The sequence below is a fragment of the Rhopalosiphum padi genome, chromosome 2 (genome assembly GCF_020882245.1).
Source record: "Rhopalosiphum padi isolate XX-2018 chromosome 2, ASM2088224v1, whole genome shotgun sequence".
Taxonomy (NCBI): Eukaryota; Metazoa; Arthropoda; class Insecta; order Hemiptera; family Aphididae; genus Rhopalosiphum; species Rhopalosiphum padi.
Window position 1 is genome coordinate 58,281,895 of NC_083598.1, and position 12,156 is coordinate 58,294,050.

General features: G+C 26.1%; 1 protein-coding gene across 2 annotated transcripts in view; it reads right to left on the bottom strand.

Moving 5' to 3' along the window:
- Positions 1–10,066: 10,066 nt before the first annotated feature.
- Positions 10,067–12,156, bottom strand: part of LOC132923505 (thrombospondin type-1 domain-containing protein 4) — a 60,182-nt gene continuing 58,092 nt past the window's right edge. For both annotated transcript variants that reach the window (XM_060987547.1, XM_060987546.1), the window contains 5 exons: positions 11,893–12,057; positions 11,417–11,596; positions 11,188–11,335; positions 10,932–11,012; positions 10,067–10,844 (listed from right to left, as the gene is read on the bottom strand). In XM_060987547.1, coding sequence (XP_060843530.1) covers positions 10,726–10,844; positions 10,932–11,012; positions 11,188–11,335; positions 11,417–11,596; positions 11,893–12,057 — 693 coding nt within the window. In that variant the 3' untranslated portion in view covers positions 10,067–10,725. The remainder of the gene's footprint in view (positions 10,845–10,931; positions 11,013–11,187; positions 11,336–11,416; positions 11,597–11,892; positions 12,058–12,156) is intronic.

Here is a 12,156-nt window from a genome sequence, read left to right on the forward strand (position 1 = left end):
TTCCGTTGGACCGTCAATTCTTTATCAAAACGTTCAAGTAATTTACAATATTTTAATGACGATGACGGTCGTAATAATAATTTTTAGATAATCAATAATTATAGATAAATAAATTTGTAACTATTCTCGATGTTAATTAAAATCAAACCATTGTTTAGTCAAACATAAATAATTGTGAATCGATTAATAGTACAATTTGTCTAACTACCATTAAAACATTCGTCAAGCATAATAAAAATGAAAATAGTGTTAAGACTAAAAATATTAGGAAAAACAATAATTATCGCATTTTATAAAATTTAAAAACTAAAACTACAATGTAACATTACGCTATTATATATAACGCGTTTTGTAGACAGCGCTTCTGTATACAATATTTTATATCGAATGTGAAGGGGTATTTATATAATTCAACCGATATGATTTATCGAGATGTGATTTCGGGGCGTAGCGTGTTTACCGGATAGCATTAATTACATTTGTCTTCAGTACTTTATTTATGATATAATATAGGCTTATAATAGTAAAAGCATTATAAGCCCTACACAGTTTTAATACACGAATCATACACCTATTATATAATATATAGCATTCATGATGCCATTGTTTATGTATTCAAAAAACCAAAGTATTCTGCTATCCAATTAATCAAAAATAAATTTATCACGGATAAAAAATAAATTTAAATTCGTTAGTTGTCTTGAACTTAACAATGTTTAACTTATAAGATATCGTATATCAAAGTTAATGTCATCGAACGCAGTCGTATTATACATTTATACACGAACCCGTAAAAACAACGAGTAACGATCGTGACAATTGTCAATATTACATAATGATGTAGTGTATCTGATCGACGAATACGATTAATTACTATCGTCGGTATATAATTTTAATCGGATTGACGACACCGGTTTCCTTAACTACAAATTACAATAGTGAATAGACCATATTATACAGAATGGTGCGTACTACGGAGTTATCCCATTTACATTATAACCCATGAGCACAATGTTATGTTGGTACATGTATAAGAAAAAAACCAAAGAAATGTGAAGGCTCACCCTGTAATGTGATTGTTTTTAGATCCGACGTATAGTGTTCGTTTCTGATCGATTGACATTGAACCGAATCTACTACATTATATAATAAATAATAATATATAAATTATAGGTGGTAAGTAATCGAAACACATACTCTCGGAGTGCGAAATATGACAATATAATTTATAACACCTTGACATTGTGTGGGAATATATCCAATGTATTGTGGTATTGTACATAGCAAATTAACACGTAGGTAGTTTATTAAATTACGCTCTTGTCGTATATATAACGCAGGTATAGTATAAACGAAGCCGATCCGGCTGGAGTGATAACTTTTGCGTGAGGGGTCTGATGGTATATAAAATAATATAATATAAACATATTATATATATAATCAATGACCAGAACGCAAAACATATCCATATTATAATATAAATGCGGTTGCGTGTACTATTTTCTAAATCTTTATAATGTAAGAAATGAGATGTGATGAGACTATTCATATAATTTCATCATTATATGCTAATCAGTGGCGCCAAACTAATTTTTTTTTAGGTGTGGCAATGGACATTAATTTTTACCCACCTACCTCTACACGGTATAAAACTTAAGACGTGGGAGGCAGAGCCCCTACCAGGGTCAATACCGATTTTTTAAGCAACAAAATATTATTTTTACAAAAAAATTGTATTATTTGTTGAATTATTGCATTATTTTATATTTTAATATATTATATAAGTACTTTGGTTTTTTAATTAACATAGTAATTAATTAAATTAATTATATGATCATCAGAAAAGAATATTGCCAAAAAAACTGATTTAGATTTTATAATTTTACTTAGATCATATTATTGGTAATTTACCGTGATTAAAATATAGTTATCTGTTTTTTCTAACGCGATCGTAACGGTGCTACGCTACGACACTATGAATAGACCCGTTCGCGTTATTTGTAACGTTGTATCCACTGCTCCTTCTTATCTTAATTATAAATTTGTACAATTTTTTATACTTAAAAACTACCAATGGCAGGGGATTCCAACCCCCAAAATTAGGTGTGGAAGGCAGTTGCTAATAAAAAATAATTACTTAAGATCAATACTTTTACTCTCATTATAATATGTATATGTTACAAAATTTAAATGTTTGATTCGACTGGAATATTGTTTTAATTTAATTTGTTATTTAATATTTTACATACACAAATAAACATAATAAATTATTATATTTATTCACAATGTTGAAACTATTTCAATGTTAATTTGTAAATTACATTTTATTTAACATTAACGGTTATACATTTTGAAATACGATCATGTACATATTTTTTATGCTTTAAATTTGTTTTACCAATACAATCACATTTTCGCCGATTTCACGTACATGTCTCCAGCCCCATCCATTTAAATTTTCGTTCATACGTACCGATTTCCGGCACTAAGCTTTCTCTTATCACCAGGAGGCTTAAGGACACCGACTAGACTTAAGAATCTCCGTTATTATTGGAATTTGGCAAACATTTTTTTTCAGTCACTGTGACCGAGTAAGTGCTTGACTTTCCCGTTTCGTCACTAATCCTGGTTTAATCAGGGTCATCGGGAGTGATGGTGAGGATAATGAGCCGTAGTGGTTGACAGTGCCCGCGGATCCAACGGTGTCACGAGTACAAAATATGAAACCTTCGTTTTCGTCACTGTCAGCTTATCGTAAGTCATCGTCGAATGAGCTACGAATGTAGCTGGTTTACTGTAACGTCAATTATTATAGGGGGTTAGGATATTATAGAGGACCCGAAGTTTAGCCATCTTGTCATGTTCACAACGCCTGGTTCGAATGATCCAAAACAATGACGCGTGGATTATTCTTTATTATTTATCCTGTTCATACACACACAAAAAATGTGTTTAGTTAAAATAATATCGATTTATCGTCAACATCATAAAGACGTATATTATTTAATTTTAGAGTTTCATTTGCGTCTTAAGTGCGTCATGCTTACAAATTTCTGGGCTATACCTAAACAAACAAATAACAAGTGACGTACATTTCATAATGTGTTTTTGATGACAAAGTAATATACACTAATATAATATTATTGAGTGAATATTATGGCTTATGGAAGTCAACTTCTTTTCAAGATTGTAGAATATTGGATTCAATAAGTCATAACAGTTTATAATCATTTAACATCGCACCAAATGGTCATAAGTTTACCGGAAATTATTTCTGTAAATGACTCCGGGTATTTTAACAGTTTATCCATCTTGTCATTTATTACCTGCACTATAAATACGGACAATTCACCAGTCTGCGTGTGTGGTTGGTCTAGGTTTAATATATATTTGTCGATATAATGACCAATAATGAAACTAGACACCATAGTATAATATACCATCATACGAATTAATTGATTAATATTAATGATATTATTCCATTTCATTTTATATATATAATAAAATTATAATATATAAAACAAGCAATATTAAGAAAAATATCATTTAAACACAATATCTCCGAAGCTTTTATAATTTATATTTTTTATAGTATTGGTTACAATAATTATATTAATTAAATCTTAAGCTTCCGTTGGCAATGAAAATTTTATTTAAAAAATCATACTATTATAAGGTGAATAAAGTAGTAAATACTTTTCATAAGATTAACTATCACACGAATTTGAACTTCCAATTTTTTCTCTTACAATGCATTTTTTTTTTTGAGTTTTAAGAAAGTTATTTAAAAAATATAATATTTAAATACAATATCTTATTCAGATATATAAAAGTCTTATTTCACGCTTTATATTACATTCATATATCAGCAATCGCATTTAATTTTTCTGAAAAAATTACATTAATTTGTTTGAATGCCGAGCGTTGTAATGGCCATGACAATTAGCTAACTGACTTACAAAAAATGCTGCGATATTATCAGATATCTCAATTGTTAACCATTAATAAAACAATAATTATTAGAGACATTAAAAGTAAACTATAACATCATGATGTTCGTCCAATATTTGTAAATCTATTGGCTGAACCAAATAAAGAAAAATAATGCAATTAAACAAAATATATAACTTTAAATTTTTTTAACGATCCCCCTCTAATACCTAAGAAAATAAGAATATTATCCTCAACTTAATTACCAACCGTATCAATATCATTCTAACTCACGGCTACTAATAGGATATAAGAGCCGACAAATATTATAATAATTGTACTTCATGTGAAGTAGATTTAACTGTACCTATAACACATATCCGTGGTCTGACCGTGAACAATAAACTGAATAAATTCCCTATACTTGGTAGAATAAAACAAAATATACCTAGAAACTTATATGAAGCTATTATAACCAGATAAAACAGACGATACAACGATCGAATTATTATATTCCTCGAAACAACTGGACCGTATCAAACGAATAAACAATATAATAATACATAATCTTTTTCAAAAATATTGTTTTTTAATGACTTGAAATTGTTTAAAAAGAATAAATATCTAAAACGTTAATACTTTAGATACTGAGTGATTATTGTTAAAAAAAGTCATAAATTATATTTATATAATACATACTCGTATATTATAATAACACATATGCAATCCCAAGATACACTCGTCAAACTTTGAACTCAAACCGCACGACTTTACGAATAAATAATACGACTTTCCCACACGTTATTACTTATCGCCGCCCGAGTCTCGTACCAAGACATTTCATTCCAAATGTAGATACATGTTTTTCGACTATTCAAGAATAAAATTATATCACTAACATTATTACTTTATTTAAATGTTCGTATACATAGGTAAAATACTTTTTCATTTGTAACAACTACGAAAAAAATCAAAATTAAAAGAAATCCATAAGAGTAGAATTCTCATAGGTATATAACAGGGGTGGCCAACATGACTATGTACGCGAGCCATCACATATATTAATGCAATTATGTATATCAAGAGCCAAATTATCTAATCTGTATTTTTATACCACAAAAATAATAAAGATAGCTAACACCCGATAAACATATCAAATTACGAAATATGAAATTATAAAATAATAATAATAATAAAAACATTTTTTTTTTTATAAATGTATGTAAAAAAAAATTAAAATTTTGGTTTTTGTAAATAAGACCGCGAGCCGCATACGCCGATGAAGACAGCCGCAGTTTGGCCAACCCTGGTATATAATATAACAGTATGTACAAGTAAATTTAATAATAAATATATCAGGGGATCTTTTAAAACAGACTAATTCAATTGTAAATGTATATACAAACAATTAAAACTTATTGCAATCTTTCAATATAAAATCATGACTTTACCATTATGCCGTGTACTTAAACATGAATGAAAAAAAAAGTTTGAAGTTTCGATGTATATAGTAAGAGAGACTATTACTATAAAAACCGTAGTAAGTTGTGTGTACTTAAAAATAATATTAATTATTAATTACCAATCAATAAATAATTTACATAACATAAATCACTAAATCAGCAGTGAAATCACTTCGGTGGCTTGTTTTCGAATCATCGAATTATTCGTAATTAATGTTTTTAGATTAATGTTCTTTTAAAATAATGTAAAAAAATTAATTGATACAGTACAATTTTTACACGTGTATTTTTAAATAACATTTTAATTTATTTATCTTTTGCAGATTCATCTATCACGATGTAAATACATTATATAACTTCATAACTTTAAAATCTAACAAATACAATACCTTTTTATTATTTTTCCCCAAGCATTTCATTCTTACAACGTTGAACAAATTATAACAATAAATTATACAATAATACTCTTAGCTATGGGGTAAAATGGCAAAATGTATATAAAGTAATACAATGTTCATTTTGTCGTGTGTTGTTGAAAAATATTATTACACCAGTAAATTTATATATATATGGATTTTTACCATATATATTATGAATACATAATATTCTGCTTATCAAACAACTTTAATATTATTTAGTTGGACAAAATAGTAAGTGACAATTATTATGTAAACACTATTTCGTGGGTAAAAAGTTGTATACTTCTAATGGCTTAAAGGTGAAATTAATAAAAAATATTTTAAAATAATTTGATCAAAAAGTAATTCGGTATCTACTGACAGTATTTTTTAATTTCTTATGATTTAAAATGTTGGTAGTTTGAAATAAAGTGTAAGTTTATTTGTTTTATTGGTGTTTAATTAACATAATATAGCTGTTGTCGTCAAAGCTTACAAGCGTACAAATTTCGGGAAATACATTTAAATCTAATTTTTTTTTTATTTAACCAACATTACGTTTAAGTGTGTTTGTTTGTAAAATATCTAATTGTATTTGTTTTATACTTATAATAGACAAAATTAGATGTTTGTTTACTTTAAAGTTAGATTTATTATAAATTGTACACGGTAGCATATATTACCATGTCTCATATTATATTATATTTATAATGATTTAGGGAAACCTGCATTAGATTACCTCTTTGAATGAAACGGCATTACGAATTCTATATAATAAATTTTAATGTTATAGGAAATAAATAATGATCGGAAATGTTTCATTTCGATTGACTGAAAAAAGAAAACAGGAAATCTATGACACTGGTGCATAGGTATAGGATGTGAACCGGACCTACGGATCAACCACAATAACACGGTTCAGTACTATAACAATGGTGAGTTTTCCTATTTTAGTAAAATCTAGTTACGATGACTTGTTAAGGTCATATCTAAAGGGCAGCTTTAAGGGCAAATTATAACGATAAATGGAAAGATGTATTATAACTTATAACTTATATCAACGCCATTTTTAAGTTTCTTAGCTTAATATGCAAATATATATCCGCAAAATTAGTTTATGCTAATTTAAATGTTCACTGTTTTTATTAATTTACTATGTTCAAACCAACAAAGTTTTTGAAATATTATAAAATTAAATTATTTGTAAAAATTGTCTTCATAATTTAAATAATGTATTGTTTATATTATCGTATATAGAAAAATTAAATCAATAATATCAATAATTTTCAGATTTTAAATTTTCATATGAAAAAATATCAAACTATTCCAATCATTAAGTAATAAGTAATAATATAATTTATAAATAATATTACAATAGATATTAACTTATATACCTCTTACGAGTTTTACTGTTGATATTTTTATAGTTTACGTTTAAACAATCATTTAAATGCTGATTAAAATTAGGATGACTTGTTATTATCTGTGAACGCATTGTAAATAATTAATAACACCAATAATTAAAATCGAAATATTTACACTATGAGTAACCATGTGGATAATTGAAATAAACAGAGCACTCAGAGCGAATGTTAACCATAAATTGAAATAATATTTTGAATACGGTTGATGTCGGATGCATAATAAATTGAAGTTTGCACTACGATAATTCCACCTTCAATAACAAAATAAAGATATTAATAATATTATTATATAAGATTAATTTCTGTAAATGAACTTTTCATATTGTTTACAGTTACATAATAAAATGTAAATAATAAGTTTTCCAAGAATTAACATTATAATATAAAAATAAATATTTTTACCCGGTAAGTTGATATTTTAAGTATGAATTTACATTTTATTTTATGAACACTACATACGAAATTACTAATTAGATAACTAACTATATTTTCTATATGTATATCGTATATTTTAAATAATCACTCATGTTTTATCATTGAAAAGTATACATTTTGATATTTACTAAATGTAACATAACATTTCTTCACCGGAATATCAAATATTTAATTATTACGTATTACATATTATAGGCTATTATACCAATAATTATTGGGTTATTTTACTTTCTGGTTTGTTTATAGTTTATTCTGAGTATTAAAATTTTAGTATAAAAATCGATTTCTTTTGTGATTATTTTTTTGTTTATGTATTCCTGGATTGTATAATAAAAAGTTTTAGTCTTGACACTCAAAATTTAAAAATAAATCAGAGATGTAATGAAAAATCGGTATAGCAGTTTTCTTTTTTCGTATAGGTTATTAAAATTATCCGAGTATATTATGCACGGTACATAATATTAAAATGTATATAAAGGCGTCATATATAGGCAATTCCTATACGTAAGATATGTAACAGAAATTGCATTTTTCACGGCGAAAGAATTCTTATATCCACAAAATAACGGGAAATAAATAGTAAACGTTACATGTGAAGAATTGTGTGATAATATACAACTTACTATGAACGAAGATTCGTTGTGTTTACGCAAACGATTTATCTACTAGTTAGATCATCAACGTGATTTTTTTTTTTTATTAATTAAACAAAATAAAGGATTTAAAAAAACACATAATTGTAAAATCAATAGATGAATATCTGTCAGTTCAGAATTTAAAATAAGAATAGGTACTAAACTGCAACTGCATTTGTTCCAAAACGATTATTTATGTAATAATAGTCACTAAATAAACTTAAGCATCAAAATATATAATTATACCCAGAATGAATGTTGATAGGTAATTAAAAACTATTGAAATATTGATTATTTGAATTTATTTGTAAAATTATATTACTTAATAGGTACTTTAATAAAGGCAGTATTCAAGTCTCGAGATCTAATACTAATATAATAAGAACTTTTAGTAGAATGAATGTGTCATGAAATTGTGCAAACCCCACGGTACTCGACAAATAAAATATATGTGTTCAACTTAAATTCTCACAAGATCTCACTCGTAAAAAACTATCAGACTTAATTTTTTTGTTGTTTATACAGTTTGTTTTGTTTAATTGTGTAAAAATTTAAATAAATATAAATCTTGTAAATTATTTTTTAGTTTAAAATACTTTTATTAATATAGTAACATTAAAAACTCAAATTTGAGTAATTCCGTGGAATATAACACATCTAGGATCTAGATTCTAGGTATTTCATACACTAACCTAATCCTAAATTAATTTTATACATTTTTCGTGCTCGTTCAGTTATATTATAAACAATGTAAACATTTCCGTAACGTGCGAACTGGGTTGTGTCGTTTTCGTTATCGATTTAACATGTATTATAATTTTATTAAACTGATTATATTCATTGTATTTAATAATAAATAATAATTACAGTGTTACAAAGCCTTATAGTTCTTCAAAACTGGTCAGTACCCATGGATATATATATTTGGTTATTTGGTAAAACGTATGATATATTATATTATAAATTATATAATAGAAATTGTTGTAGGTATTTTTGTTTTGCTAATATTTTAACATATTTATACTAAAATCGCTATTTTTTTTTATTTAATGTCCAGGTTTTTATTTTGTCTTGAATGTATGTACCAGCATTTCAAAAACATAATATTTTAATGTTATATACGTAAGTCGATTTTTATTTTACAAAATAAACAAAGATCTGTTTATCTATATAAAAAAAATGTTGATTGTTTATTTTCAGTTATATTTTATTATTTAAATGTACATCTCTTTTAATGTCTCAACGGGCATAATATCTTAACGAAATATTAAATAAACAGGGTTACTATTTTACACACGTTACACTGACGTGTTTGAATTAATGTCTTTTCTGCATAAGACTTTTTCTGAAAATATAACAGTATAATAGGCACTTATTCAATTTAAGTAGACCACAAAACCAGATATCATCTGAATTGTATTATTAAAACTTTTAAGTCAATAAAAAGAGAAAAAATAGATTGTAATACGTAAGTATTATAGTATATTTATAAATTTTTAATTCATATTGAATTGATAATTTTAATCTAGAAATACTGAAAAAACAATAATTTTATAAAACTCATTAAATCTAAATCTGATTCAAGCAAACTAAAACTAAGCTTTTGTATATTATAATATAATACCTATACACGTTTAATAATATAATAATCTAATTGTAACTTAAGTTAAGCATAATACTAATTATTAAATAATTAAAAAAATTACATTTAATTTATTAGATAATCGAATAGGAACAATAAAAAAATGTGTGTATTCCTATTTTATTATATTACACGTCTTATGTAATTAAATTAAAATTGTGTAACGCACATAATCATAATATACTAAACATTTAAACACATAATATACATATAAATAATAATATAGTCGACTAATAATGAACTAAACGATTGTTACTTACTTAAATCGTACTAAAATTAAAAAGATTTAATTAAGACTTAAAATGGTTTTTTCATTTACCAAAATCGTAAATAAATGTTGTGTGTGTTTTTTGTTGAAATTGTATACATTTTTATCCAAAATAAAATAATAAAAAAAACAAATACAAATATTTTAGATTAATACTATTATGATTATACTTATCTCGTTGAATTTTGGAGATTCTTGATACACTCGGTTGCTTGATATTAAATGTAATATTTTTAATACCTTATTAGTACATTTACATTTTTACATTTAATACTTACACGATAAATACTTAATAATATGAATTATTATTTATACATGCATTTTATCTAGTACATAACATGTTTGAAAAATAAAAATGTTTTAATCTTATTACGTAAATTGTAAATAATAGGTAAGTACAAACATATTGTACAGTAAAATAGGTATTATAAACATTTATCGAATATTATATATTACTATTAACTAGCCGTCTTGATTATGTCTAAAATTGAAAATCAAATAATATTTAGATACGTCTGACTATGGTTGATTTACGTTTTGTTTCGACAAGAGTTGCAACATGAAATTTTATAATACTTGTAAGAACATAGTCTGGCTTGGGCAACGAAATTACAATTTCTGTGTTGTATATCAACGCACTTAGGATCATCTGTAAACATAAATTAAGGATATGCATTTATAGTTTCATCTCACACTATTATCTCGATTTCAGATGTATAGATAAAACAGATTTAACCTTGATCCAATGGTAGTTGGGTACTGGTTGACATTGGCTTATTCTCTCTTTCGATTCGGCTTTCTTCACTTGTTACTGATGCTGAAAATGAGGTTTAAAAAATTATTTTATTTCTATCCAATCAAAATGTAAAACAATAATAAACTATGTGTAGTTAAATACAAATAATTTTATCATTTAATAAACTCCGCATCATTGTAAAAAACTATTAATTATACTAAATATATTTATATATGTGATATCATAGTTACGTTACCTGAATAACTATTGACGCATTGACTTAAGTTACAAGAACGTCTGGCCGGTGGTTTGCTCGATTCATCACATTCCAACGATGGTTTTAATACTTCATTGAGACACTTGACATCTCGTTTCTGAACACCCAAGTCGCACGATCTCGAGCACTAAAAACATAATAATAATAATAATATATTTTAAGACATCCTTCTTCATCGGTAGTCCAATCTGTATAAACTCTACTGTACCGGTAACCACTCCGAAGTAAACCAATTAGAATCGCAGTTTTCGGTGAAACACGACATTGTCATTGACGGCTTTTCTTTGCCAGAACAGTGGCTCTGGGGTACTACTTTCCATTCTTTTTGATCATAAGACATACAAACTGAAGTTCTCGTTTGATTACCCCAACCACACATTTCAGAACACTAAAAATAGTTTTATTATTGGGTGTTATTATATTACACAATATATGTACCTAATAAATAATATATTTCTGAAGGAAACAATATGTAATGTGAAGGATATATTAGGTATTTTGTACCTCGTATATATATAGCAATTAAAACAAATATATATACAAAACCATAATACGTTATGCCAACAAAAATTGTCAACAAAAAGTTACAAGCATGATTAACGCGAAATAAACAAGAAGCGCGTTAATATTATTTAATTTTACATGAGATTTAAACCATTAAATATTTTAATATTAAAATCTTACTTGCGACCAAGGTCCTGTAAACCAAAGTCCACTACAGTCTTTATCACTCATGCAAGCTCTGCTAGCCTCTGGTTTTATTGATTGATCACATGCGTTTTCACGATCAATTCCTAGTGAACAATAAACCTTTCTAGTTTGTATACCTGTACCACATGTTTCTGAACACTGAAACAATTTTACATTTATTTTAATATCTTACAAGAGTTCTATACATTTAATATTATAAATACGCTGATTAATATACATTACTTAGATACAATTATA